Consider the following 14052-nt stretch of genomic DNA (forward strand, 5'->3'; position numbering starts at 1 on the left):
AACTTTCTTAAATTCCTGAAAGGAGCAATAGCAAAATGATGTTTCCTCCTTCTGGGAGCTTCTTGGATGGTGTAAACAACATTGGTTTAGAATTCAAAAGGTTTCTAACTTCTCTGGCTTGTCTTTTGACAGAGTCCATTATTTAGAAAGGCTTTGAAAGCAAAGTTAAGTAGTTTTGATAGCTTGTGTAAATTATGCTTTTTGTTGTTGTTTTTTTTTTTTTTAACCTAGAATGTGTGTTTTTTTAAAACATTTACCACAGTGTCCTTGTATTTATCCCTCAGTCTGAGCATTTGGGAAAGAGAATTTCTTTTTCTCCTGTTTCATGTGCTGTATAGTGTGTTTTTATCTTAATGAATTAAGGTTAGATACTAAATTATGATAGAGATTATAATTAATCTAAACATTATGAATATGGCTTAAAGATGTACATGCTTGATACAAACATTCATAAATGCTAATATTTAGTATAATAAAAAGATTCCAATGAGTTGAGGTGAGAGAAAAAGACAGACAGTACTAGAACAATTGTAAATTAGTCTGTATGGTTAAATTATTAAAATGAGAAGATACTTACTTAAAGGCAATTTAAACTTTCATTTTATTCATTAGATACTGGTAGATACGGTCTGGGCCCTCTCTTACCTTACTGATGCTGGCAATGAGCAGATACAGATGGTAATAGACTCTGGAATAGTCCCTCATTTGGTTCCTCTGCTCAGCCACCAAGAAGTGAAAGTTCAGGTGAGTTTGTTGTTAATAAAAGCATAAGTTTTTCTTACCACTAATTGCTTTAAGCATGACATTCAAGAATGGACAATGAAATCTAATCAGGAGTCCAAAAATAAGCCCATACATTTATGATAATTGATTTTCAACAAGGGTGCCAAGAAAATTCAATGAGCAAATAAAATTTATTCAATAAAGGATGGTGAAACTACTGGATATCCACATGTAAAAGAATGAAGTTGAACCCCTATTTCATACCATATTTAAAGAATAGCTTAAAATGGATCAAACACCTAAGTGTAAGAGCTAGAAGTATAAACTTCTTAGAAGAAAAAACAGGCATAAATCTTTATGACCTTGGATTAGTCAGTAGCTTCTTAGATTTGACACCACAAGCAACCAGGGGGGAAAATTAAATAAATTGGACTTTACCAGAATTTAAAACTTGTACTTCTTAGGACACCATCAAGAAAGTGAAAAGACATCCTACAGAATAGAAGAGAGTTTTGCAGTTAAATATCTGAAAAGGGATTTGTATACAAAATATATAAACAATTTATTCAACTTAACAATAAAAAGATAAGTAACCCAATTTAAAAATGGACAAAAGATTTAAATATAGTTTTCCCAAGAAGACATGTAGTTGGTCAATGAGCATATGAGATTTTCAGCATCATTAGTCATTAAGGAAATGCAAATCAAAGCCACAAGGAAATACTTATACCCACCACAATGGCTACAATCAAAGACAGTAACAGGTGTTGGCCAAGGAGAAAGTGGAATCCTAATATACTGCTGGTGGGATTGTAAAATGACACAACTTCTTTGGAAATTAGTTTGACAGTATCTCAAAAAGTTAGACATAGAATTATTACAGGACCCACCAGTTTCACTCTCAGGTATATACTCAAGAGAACAGAAAAAACATTTTCACACAAAAACTTGTACACGAATGTTCATGGCAGTATTATTCATAATAGCCAAAATGTGGAAATAATCCAAATGTTCATCAACTAATGAATGGTTAAATAAAACTAAGTCTTTCCATGCAGTACAATATTATTTGGCCACAAAAAAGAATGAAATAGTCATACATGCCACAACATGAATGCACCTTAAAAGCATTATGTTAAGTAAAAGAAGCCAAATGTGAAAGGCCATCATCTATTTTATTCCAATGAAATGTCCAGAATAGGCAAATCCATAGGAATAAGCACAGTGTGATTGCCAGTAACCTGGTGATAAGGGCAATGGGAATTACTGTTAATGGGCCCAGATATCCTTTTTTGGGGAGATGAAAATGTTCTCAAATTACATATTGGTTATGGTTGCACAACTTTGAATATACTAAGGATAACTAATTATTCATTTTGAAAAGATGAATTATATGTTATGTGAATTATATCTCAATTTTTTAAAAAGGAAACTGGATTGTTTGTAGATGGAAAAATTAGCCAAAAAAATCTTTAACAGAAAATGACCTGATACAACTAGAGAAAATAATTGACAATTCAAATTCGTATGAATATGGAAATCCTATATATTAAGCAGATTCCTGCTTTCCTTCAGAAAAGGCACTTGTTTTTGTTAACCTATTGAAACACTAAACCTAAAATCTAAAATATTACCTTATTTTCTTTATGGCCCAAATTACTGCTAAAATTATCCTTATTGGTTTATTGACTGATTTCTACAATAATGTAAGCTTCATAAGGGGGGTTTGTATCCTATTCACTCTTCTGTTCCCTAGTCAATGTCTGACATAGTCTTTTCATAAAGCATAAGTTTGAATTAATGAATGGATCTTTCATAATCTGCCAGACATATGTCTCTGGTAAGACGGAATATTTCACATAGAGCAACATCTCATTAAATCTTTTTATGTGTCAGACTGCTGCACTTCGAGCTGTGGGCAACATTGTTACTGGAACTGATGAGCAAACACAGGTAGTTTTGAACTGTGATGCTCTGTCACATTTCCCAGCACTTCTGACACATCCCAAAGAGAAAATTAATAAAGTAAGTATTTTTAAACACTATTTAATAAATAATGTAAAATATCAGCAGTTTTTTTTCATTTGTTAAGTTAGGGACTCAGAAATGTCTATAATATCAATGTCAATTGTCATTTAGACATCAAGAAAAGATAAAATATTTTATTCTTCCTAACATGAATTAGTATGTGATTTTCCATAAATAAGCCAATTATAAACAGTGCGAAATTGGCTCTCTTGGAAATGATGAAATAAAGATAATCGGGTGTTGAATGTTGTATGAATGGAAATTTTTAATATGTAAGTTAAGTAATGTAAGTTCAATATTTTATAGATAATTAATAGAAAGCGTGTGTGTGTCTGTGTGTGTGCTCGTGGAGGCTATGGAAAGGGGGCACTGACTGGTGATGCTGATATTGGAGTGCATCTGAGGCTGTTGTAGAAACATATGGGTTGTTGATTACAACATTGCTGATGATTATGACCCAAAAACAGCTCACCTAAGTAGCCTAACACCCTAAAATCTTTAACAGGTTCATTAAATGTGTTCCTGTGATCTGATCCAAAAGAGCCTAATGCGCACTAGCTAATACTAATAGTTGTTTACTACTTTCTTAAAGAAGAGAAAATGTTTTCTTTAGTATATTGATAAATCTGTTAAGTTTGCTAAATTATAGTCATGTTCTACATAGGATGTTAAGTAGATATTTTGCCTTGTTTCATGTTACCTGTGTCTTCAGTGTTCACTTATTATCTATAAAACTTGTAAAAACTTGTAAACATCTCAACCAAAGTGGCACCAGTGTGGTATAAAGAGTAGCTTTAAAAGATCCTTAAGGTAGACCAATAAAGCAATCAAACATCTGGTTCTGCTTTAGCTCTTGAGAGACTTGGGGTAGTGAATTATTACAAATAAGTACATTAAAGCAACCCACTATTTCATTTTTCATGTCTCATTTATGGATAATTAAGATTTATCTACTTTGGCTAGGACTCTTGATCAGAGTAGAATAGAGAGTAAAGCACATTATGTAAAGGGGATGTTGAATCTGTTTACAGTAGTTTTCGCATTTGTATTTGTGTTACAGCCCATTGACTCCTTAGTATTTGTTCATCCAATCTTCTTTTCGGTTTTAATGTTTGGGAAATGGCTTTCAAGAATTCTCTAGAAGGGTTATTTAGTTCATTGTGACTTTGATCAGGACCATTAGCATTTTGTTCAAAGAAAACATGAAAAAGGGATAGAGGAGTTGAGATTCCTATAATTTTTATTATGGAACTCATTAAATAATAAAATCATTTGGACATTGTAGTGAAGATGTTTTTTCTTAGTTCAGATACAGATTTTATTTCTTTAATGAGAAATATTGAAGGGGTCTTGTTCTACAGGAAGCAGTGTGGTTCCTCTCTAACATCACGGCAGGAAATCAGCAGCAGGTTCAGGCAGTAATTGATGCCAATCTTGTGCCAATGATAATACACCTTTTGGATAAGGTAAGAAAATCATCTTGTTGTATCTGAGTAAGAGTAAAGGGTTTAAATTTAACAAATTATGTGAGACCTGGCCTGTGTGGCTCAATTGGAGTGTCGCTGTGATTGGGTCATGGGTTCCATCCTGGTAGAAGCACATACCCAGGTTGCAGGTTCGATACCCAGTTGGGATGCATGCAGGAGACAGCTGATCAATGCTTTCTTTTCTTTTCTTCCTTCTCTTCTTTTCTTTTCTTTTCTTTTCTTTTCTTTCTTTCTTTCTTTCTTTCTTTCTTTCTTTCTTTCTTTCTCCCTCCCTCTCTCTCTCTCTCTCTCTCTCTCTCTCTCTTCCCACTTCCCTCTAAAATCAATTTTTTAAAAAACTAAAAAAATTTTTTACAAAACTAAATTTTGTCAATGTATGCTTTTCTGTTTATTTAAGTAGAACCTATAGAATTGGCATGAATACTACCACAAGGTGGTATTAATATTAAAACTTTTAAACCCAGCTGTTTTTATATACAAGAAACATTTCTTTTTAGGAACCCTTGATCTTTCTATGTCATTCTTTTACTAAAATTACTATTATCCTTGGATTTGTTAAACATTCATATTATTACTACTGATTATACATGCCTAATGTATTGTGCTAAGCACTTTAAATATATTACCTCATTTAATACCATTGCTATATGAGGTTAAGAATTATCCTATCTGACAGATGAAGAAACTGGTAGAGACAAATAAATTGCCCAAGACCTAACTGCAAATAAGTGTGCAATTTAATCATAAGTTTGTATCATACCTCATGTTTACATTAACATTTGAGAAAGAGACCATTTAAAATGTCACAATCACAGCATGAGGGTTTTTCTGAATACTGGTCTATAAAGAGGCAGTATTTCTATCTTATTTTTCTCCATGTTTTCTACAAACTGGTAGTAGAAGCTATTTCCTGGTAGATTAGGCTTAGTTTGTAAGGCAAGAATCCTTATGCACTACTCTGTACTTTCTAATGATTCACATTAGGAGACACATTCTGTCCTGCTTCAAGTGAGATTGATGAGTGAGGTCAGGTGTTCTCAGCCTATGCCAGCTGATTATTAAGTTAGACATCAATCTTTCCCATAATGGCATCTATTGATGATCATTGCCTGGATCCTTATTTTACTAAGAAATTCAAAATACTTCTAATTTTGTCATTCTTTATGTATTTTTCATTATTCTCCAATAAAGAACTTTTCCTTATCAACTATTGTTTTATAGGATAACATATTTTACATAGGCAAGGCCAGATAAATGCTTGATTCTTGTTTATTATCGCTCAATTTTTAGAATAACATGGTTTCCTAATAACCTCAAAAGTAGACTAGGGTGGCATTTTTAATATTATTAAGAAACTAGAGGCCTGGTGCACAAAATTTGTGCACTAGGGCGTGGGGGGGGGGGGGTCTCTCAGCCCAGCCTGCACCCTCTCACAGTCCGGGACCCCTTGGGGGATGTCCGACTGACAGGGAGCCGGCCTAAGCCAGGAGTCAGACATCCTGAGCGCTGCCACGGAGGTGGGAGAGGCTCTCGCCACCACCGCTGCACTCGTCAGCTGTGAGCCCAGCTCGGCTTCTGCCTGAGCAGCGCTCCCCCTGTGGGAGCACACTGCCCACTAGGGGGCGGTTCCTGCATTGAGCGTCTGCCCCCTGGTGGTCAGTGCACGTCATAGCAAGTGGTGAGTAGCCTTAGCATATCATTAGCATATTACGCTTTGATTGGTTGAACTGCAGACTGGACACTTAGCATATTAGGCTTTTATTATATAAGACTAGAAGCCCAATGCACGAAGATTCATGCAAGAATGGGCCTTCCTGCCCTAACTGGTTTGGCTCAGTGGATAGAGCATCAGCCTGCAGACTGAAAGGTTCCAGGTTCTATTCAGTCAGGGGCATGTACCTTGGTTGCAGGCACATTCCCAGTAGGAGGTGTGCAGGAGGCAGCTGATCGATGTTCTCTCTCATCGATGTTTCTAACTCTCCATCTCCCTTCCTCTCTGTAAACAATCAATAAAATATATTTTTTTAAAAAAAGAATGGGCCTTCCTTCCCCTGGCTGCCGGTACCGCCTTCGCTCAGGCCCGGAGCCGCCTTTCCGCCTTCCCACGCTGCCCAGAGGCCCGTAGCTGCTGGGGCAGTGTGGAACACCTGCGTCGTTGCCATGGCAACAACACAAGCATCCTGCCCCACCCCTGGCTGCTGGGTGCCTGCATATGCAAATTAACCCACCGTCTTTGTTGGGTTAATTTGCATATTCATTGGATGGTGGCATCGCAAAGGTATGGTTAATTTGCATCTTTCTCTTTTATTAGTGTCGATTGTGGATATTTTTTGTCCATTATAGTTCTTGTTGGCACTCGGGTTCCCTGACCAATAGGAACCTCTTAAATTTGGTGTCTGGTTTTTGTTTTATTTTTTTTACATCACTTTATAGTTTTTGAGAGCTTCTTTCTTTTTGGGTATGACATGATTCCCAGGTTTATCTTGTATTTTTTCTGACCTGGACCTTGAAAGAACTATTTCTGCAGGATGTCCTGGTTCCTTTTTGTAGAGAATTGTATTTCAGGATCATAGTTCAGGTACTAAGGATGATCTTTGCTACAAGGTTGTCTTTGTTTCTAGGCCCAAGTGAGCAAAAGAGGTGATAATGTATTTTTTAGAAAGTGAAAAATATATTGTAATGTTGTGAACATGAAAATTTATAAAAAACAAATCATGAATGAAAGGAAGCTATTGGATATTACTGTCTATTTAAGATAATAGTGTTTTTATTTTCACTTCTTTGATTTTATATTCTTATCTTTTTTACTCTGGAAATCTTCCTGAAAAGATTGAGAATATATGAGATATAAAATCTATCAAAATAAAACCCACACTGCCATAACAACATGAGTATTCCATTTTTAAAAATATTGGTTTTGGTTATATAAACCATTTATGTGGTTTCCAAGTAAAAAATACATACCTTGTTTTATTTAAAAGGGCTAACTTACATTTCTGTTCATTTCTCCTTATTCTTTCCCTTTCTTTACAGATAATAGTTTTTATTAGTTTTCAGTTTATACCTTCATTGTTTCTTCTTTAAATATAAGCAAATGCCTATGTACATGCTCATTTTCCTACCATTCCTTTTTTTCTTGCATTGTTTTTTTAAAAATATTTCTTTTGAAATATTATCCTGGAGATCACTCCCATTACATGAGCTTTCTTATTCTTTTTTCTTATTTTTGTTATAGCTACATAGTACTCCACTGTATATATGGATGTGCCATAATGTGTTCAACTTATTTTATTTTTGAGATGTTTGTAGTGTTGTGCTATTAAATAGTACTTTAAAAAGTAGTTTGTAAATTGTGTGTGTATGTGTGTATGTGTGTATGTGTGTGTGTGCGTGTATGTTTTGCACTCCTACTAACAGATATTTGGAGTTAATCTAATAAATAAGAGTAGATATCCCACTGCAGTTTTAATTTTCATTCCTCTTTTATATATATATTTTTAGTTAATACATCATAAGCATTCTTCAAGGTTGCTAGCCTTCTTAAAGGTTAATAACTGGTTATTATTTCATTCAGTAGATTTACTATAATTAATTATTCCCCTGTTGAGAATTTGAGTTGCTTTTACTTTTTTTAATATATATTTTTATCGATTTCAGAGAGGAAGGGAGAGGGAGAGAGAGATAGAAACATCAATGATGAGAGAGAATCATTGATCGGCTGCTTCCTGCATGCCCCCTACTGGGGATCGAACCCGAGACCCTTCAGTCCACAGGCCGACACTCTATTCACTGAACCAAACTGGCTAGGGTTGCTTTTACTTTTTAACTGTTATGTGCTGCTAAAACAATATATAGATAGATACATAATATTACCTTGTTTTAAATTATTTTCTTGGTAAATTATTAAAAGTGAGATTACTAACTCACATGAGAAATAATTTTTAAGTATGTTTTTCAATTTATATTTGAAAGGAAATATAATGTTTTCACCATAATCTTAATAATGGTGGGCATTATAATTTCTAAAACTTTTTGTTTAAAAGGATACTTTCTTTTAATTTGACATTTCTTTGATTAAATTGTACATTTTTCTGGATTTCTTTTTTTACCATTTTATTTTATCCTTGACTTTATTTAATCTGATACTATTGAACAATAATACATATCAAGTCATAACAAGTCTCCATGTATTTATGGTAAATTGGGTTCAAAGGCGTATTTTAATAAGTAACAATTATGTGTGCCTCTAGAAAGACTAGTAGTAAACCTGGTGAAATATTTAGCAGTTGAAAAATGATTTCAGTTGGGGTGGGATGTGGAAGGATTGAGCAAAAAAAGAGAAAAAAACTCATGAACACGAATAACAGTGTGGTGATGGGTGGGGATGTGTAGAGGAAGGTATAGGTGGGATAAATGATGATGGACGGAGACTTGACTTGAAGTAGTGAACAATACAGTGTACACATGATATGTTGTGGAATTGTGCATCTGAAACCTGTATAATTGAGTTAACTAGTGTTACTAATAAATTCATTAAAAGGGGGGGGGGACTCATTTCAGAAAACATTTTTTCCATTTTACTTTGTATTGGAGTTTGTATCCTTTCCTTTGCTTTGCTTTGCTTTTGCAGGGGGATTTTGGCACTCAGAAAGAAGCTGCTTGGGCCATAAGTAACTTAACAATTAGTGGAAGGAAAGATCAGGTAAGTTCAGCTCTTATTTATTTCTCAGTGGATAGAACGTCGACCTGTGGACCGAAGGGTCCCAGGTTCGTTCGATTCTGGTCAAGGGCATATACTTCAGTTGCAGGCTCCTCCCAGGCCCGGGCCATGGTCAGGGCTTGTGCAGGAGGCAACCAATCAGTGTGTTTTTCTCACACCGATGTTTCTGTCTCTCCCTTTCTCTTCCACTCTCTCTAAAAATCAATGGAAAAATATCCTCGGGTGAGGATTAACAAAAAAAATCATAATTTAAAATAGTAGAAAGATAACAGACATTCTGTAATAGGGTTGTGCGAGTGTGTGTGACCTTGACTTCCTTTAGTTGTCTACACTAGTAAAAGAGAAACATGGTAATTAGCTTACGACCGCTACCCTTTTCATTGGCTAATCAGTGAGTATATGCAAATTAACTGTCAGCCAAGATGGCGGCCGGCAGCCAGGCACTGAAGCGAGCATGAGGCTTGCTTGCTGCAGACTCCAACGTTCCCCCCCTCACTTGCCGGCCTCTCAGCTGCAACTCTAAGCAACTATGTACTATGTTGCAAATAAGAAGCTAAACAAAACACCAGAAACCAGCCAGACTGAAACCCAGTGGACCGAAACTTTGTATCCATGTTTTCAGCAGCGAGGCCTCAGAGCTAAAGCTGGCCCAGAATAAAAAAAAAAAAAAAAAGGAAACGCCAGCGACCGGTTTGGCTGAGTGGATGGAGCGTCGGCCTGCAGACTGAGGGGTCCCGGGTTCGATTCCGGTCAGGGGCATGTGCCTGGGTTGCGGGCACATCCCCAGTGGGGGATGTGCGGGAGGCAGCTGATCAGTGTTTCTCTCTCATCGATGTTTCTGGCTCTCTGTCTCTCTCCCTTCCTCTCTGTAAAATATCAATAAAATATATTTAAAAAAAAAAAAAGGAAACAAGGAGCGGTTGGAAGCTACAGTCACTCGCTTCCGGAAAACAGCCCTCAGCCCCTCACCCAGACTGGCCAGGCACCCCAGTGGGGACCCCCACTCTGATCCAGGACACCCTTCAGGGCAAACCAGCCAGCCCCCACCCATGCACCAGGCCTCTATCCTATATAGTAAAAGGGTAATATGCCTCCCAGCACCGGGATCAGCGGAGCAGCGAGGCTCCCGGCACCAGGATCAGCGTGACAGGGGGCAGCGCCCAAACCCCCTTATCGCCCCGCGGCTCTGTGTGTGACAAGAGGTGGGGCCACAACCTCCCTATCCGCCCTGCTCTGTTCATGACGGGAAGATGCCCCAATCCCCTGATTGCCCTGCAGCTCTGTGTTTGACAGGGTGCAGCGCACCAACCCCCTGATCAGCCCTGCTCTGTGTGTGACAGGGTGCGGTGCCCCAATGCCCCCTCCCCCCCCCCCACGGGCCCTGCTCTGTGCCTGATATGGGGGAGCTCCCCAATCCCCTGATTGCCCTGCGGCTCTGTGTTTGACAGGGTGCAGCACACCAACCCCCTGATCGGCCCTGCTCTGTGTGTGACAGGGTGCGGTGCCCCAACCCCCCCCCACACACACACACACGGGCCCTGCTCTGTGTGTGACAGGGTAGAGCCATAACCTCTCCATTGGCCCTGCCCCGAGTGTGACAGTGGTGGCGCCCCAACCCCCTGATCGGCCCTGCTCTGTGGGTGATAAAGGGTGGCGCCCCAACCCCCCTCCACGAGCCTTGCTCTGTGTGTGACAGGGTAGAGCCATAACCTCCCCATTGGCCCTGCCCTGAGTGTGACAGGGTGCAGCGCCCCAACCCCCTAATCCGCCCTACTCTGTGTGTGACAGGGAGCGGTGCCCCAACTCCCCTATCAGCCATACTCTGTGAGTGACAGGGGGGAGCTCCTCAACCCCCTGATGGGCCCTGCTCTGTGCGTGACAGGGGGGAGCTCCCCAACCCCCTGATGGGCCCTGCTCTGTGCGTGACAGGGTATGGAGCCCCAACCCCCCTGATGGGCCCTACTCTGTGTGTGACGGGGGGTGGGGGGGGTGGTGGCGCTGCAACCTCCCCATCGACCCTGCCTTCAGTGTGACAGGGGGCGGTGCCCCAACCCCCCAATCGGCCCTACCCTGAGCGTGACTGAGGGTGGCATTGCAACCTCCCGATCCGCCCTGCCCTGTGCCACCCGGGAGCAGGCCTAAGCCAGCAGGTCGTTATCTCCCGAGGGGTTCCAGACTGAGAGGGCACAGGCTGGGCTGGGGGACTCCCCTCTCCCCGCCCCCCGAGTGCACAAATTTTTGTGCACTGGGCCTCTAGTAATTCGTAGATGAGAAGGGTTCTCTTTCCAACTTTTTGGCCTACAAGAATTTTCTAATTTACCGTAAGATAGAAGCACTTATAGTCGGGGTTGGTGTTTTTTGTTTGTTGTGGAGTTTTTTTGGCTCTTTAACAGTATTAAGACAGATGACTTTTTAGGTGAATTGGGCAGAATGAAACTGCCTCACAGATTCTAACAAATGAACAACAAAAATTTACAGCATCTAAATACTCAACCAGCCCTAACCGGTTTGGCTCAGTGGATAGAGCGTCAGCCTGCGGACTGAAGGGTCCCAGGTTTGATTCCGGTCAAGGGCATGTACCTTGGTTGCAGACACATCCCCAGTAGGGGGTGTGCAGGAAGCAGCTGATCAATGTTTCTCTCTCTTCGATGTTTCTAATCCTCTATCCCTCTCCCTTCCTCTCTGTAAAAATCAATAAAATACATTTTAAAAATAAAATAAATAAATAAATAAATACTCAACCAAAAAAGGCTGGGAGTAGGAACTAGAGTGAGGAATGTGAGGTCCCTAGGGCATAAAATTTAGAAAGACATGCACTGTGATTGTGCAGGTGTCACAGCTTAACATTGTGCCAAGTGGCAAAAGAAAATGGGTTTTAAAGGTCCCAGATATGTTTCATAGATAATTTTAAAAGGGTGAATTTGGAGCTGATAAGCAATAAATTGATAATTACCACAAATTAGCTATGAATCCACTTAAATAGGAATACAGAGCAGAATATAAAAATTCATGTAGCCTAGCCAGTGTGGCTCAGTGGTTGAACTTCGACCTATTAATCAGGACATCACAGTTCTATCCCTGGTCAGGGCACATGCCCAGTTTGTGGGCTTGTACCCAGTAGGGGGCATGCAAGAGGCTAGCTCTCTCCCTCTCTCTTCCTCTCTGAAATCAATAAAGAAATTTTTTTTTAATTTAAAAATGCATGTATATAATAACTAGATAGAGATGATAGAAAAGTATTATGAAAATATTACAAAACCAATAGAATAGTGAATAGAAGGTGGCCACGGATATGAGAATGCTAAATGCAACAGCAACGAGCCAATGGATGCTCTCACATTGAACAGTTGTAGTTCTTAAAAAAACATTCAGCCTCTTAACTAATATTTTAATTTCTTAATCTTAAAGGGAAAGGATCTTTGAAAAAAGTGTTCCTTATGGCAAAGAAATGTTTCATATGAAGTTGAGTGATTCATTCACTTTCACTTAATTTATTTTCTAAGTTTAAGAACAATAAACTTACTATGTAAAAAAGAAAAGGAAGTTTGATTAATGTAGTCTAACTTAACATGTGAGAGATGAGGTCATACTCAATATTTTACTTGAGATAATAAAGTACACAAACAAAGTTCATTATGCTCAATATATCATGGTGTCTTTATTCTTCAGGTGGCCTGCCTAATTCAACAAAATGTTATACCACCTTTTTGCAACTTGCTGACTGTAAAAGATGCACAAGTTGTGCAGGTAGTACTCGATGGACTAAGTAATATATTAAAAATGGCTGAAGATGAGGCAGAAACCATAGCCAATCTTATAGAAGAATGTGGAGGTAAGTTTACTGTAAACTATTATCACACATTCTAATATTCTTTTTGTAACTAAGTTTACTTTCTGACTAATAACATACTCCTGTATTTTTCTGTCTTAGGTAATTAAGTAACATAATAAAGTAAATATGTTAAATATGTTCTATATGTACAATCCTGCTCCGCTTCTTGCATATTCTTAGGTAACTGAATTGCCATTTATTGAACAGGCATTGTACTAAGGTACTTGGAAGACAGTGGTAAACAAGACACAGTTTTTGTCCTCAAGGCATGTAGTCTAGTTATAGAGATAAATATAAACTGATTTAATGTGCTAATTACCCTAATAGAAATGTACAACAAAATGAAATACCTAATCCATCTCGGAAGAAGCAGGAAGTCACACCTGAGCTGGATTTTGAGAGATGAATAAGGATTAATAAAGTAAAAAGGGATGAAAGGTGTTCCAGGCAGAAATAACACCATGAGCAAAGTCTGAGGTGAGAAATAGCATTCAGCAAATTATAAGTAGTTCAGTGTTGCTGAATCACAAAGTTGGGGTAGAAACTGCCAAAAGATAGGCTGAGACATGGCAAATAAGCAGGCCCCTATAATCTTAACAAGCTTTGGTAGCACACTAGATACTTTATTCTAATTCTGTGGGGCAGTAGTTCCCAAATCTGGCTGTGTATAAGCCACCTGGAATGTAAACAGCACGTCTTAGCTTTCAACTCTTAGAATTAACAAGTACACAGAACATGGAAGTTTCAAATGTGGCTGTGGAACAAAGTGTAAATGTTAACCTGGATAAGCATAAAAGTAAAGGTATATCTGACAGAAGTTGAGAAGTATATGAAGAAAGAGGTGATTATAACAAGAGAACTACTTCAACTTAGTAAAGCAGTGCAGAGGCTTGAAAATTACTAAGAGGTTAGTATTTTTAAAGTTACTAAAGTGACAAGTAGAATAACAAAGAAAATAATGCATAACTATCAAGTTAGGAACAGAAGATGGGAAATAGTGTTGGAAAGTAAGTATCAGAAAACTAATTGGAACTAATTGGAAAGTAAATATCAGAAAAAAATAAAAATGGGCATAGTAGGAAAGCATTTAGTAATTGGGCCTTAATAAATGAACACAGTGATTGTAGAGACAAAGGGGAGTTTGCAAAATTCAAAAAATGGAGGCTTTTAAGATCTGATTGTTGAATATTGAGGAAAGGAGAACTTAGGCTTTCTCTTAGATTTCAAACTGTTATCACCAAGTAATACAGTAGAACAAGCAG

At 38.4% G+C, this 14052-nt stretch overlaps 1 protein-coding gene and 1 non-coding gene across 2 annotated transcripts in view; both read left to right on the forward strand.

The window, feature by feature from the left end:
* The window catches only part of KPNA4 (karyopherin subunit alpha 4), a 57539-nt gene that overhangs the window by 30990 nt on the left and 12497 nt on the right, over positions 1-14052 (forward strand). The window contains exons 11-15 of the mRNA XM_070406894.1: positions 613-744; positions 2620-2748; positions 4113-4217; positions 8869-8940; positions 12628-12790. Of these exons, the coding sequence (XP_070262995.1) occupies positions 613-744; positions 2620-2748; positions 4113-4217; positions 8869-8940; positions 12628-12790 (601 nt within the window). The remainder of the gene's footprint in view (positions 1-612; positions 745-2619; positions 2749-4112; positions 4218-8868; positions 8941-12627; positions 12791-14052) is intronic.
* LOC139004781 (small Cajal body-specific RNA 7) lies at positions 2962-3289 on the forward strand. The gene has a single exon (XR_011470594.1). It is a non-coding gene; the product is annotated as a small Cajal body-specific RNA 7 (non-coding RNA).

The sequence above is a fragment of the Myotis yumanensis genome, unplaced genomic scaffold, assembly GCF_028538775.1.
Source record: "Myotis yumanensis isolate MYYU_CA2020_CCGP unplaced genomic scaffold, mMyoYum1.0.hap1 SCAF_2, whole genome shotgun sequence".
In the NCBI taxonomy this organism is placed as follows: domain Eukaryota; kingdom Metazoa; phylum Chordata; class Mammalia; order Chiroptera; family Vespertilionidae; genus Myotis; species Myotis yumanensis.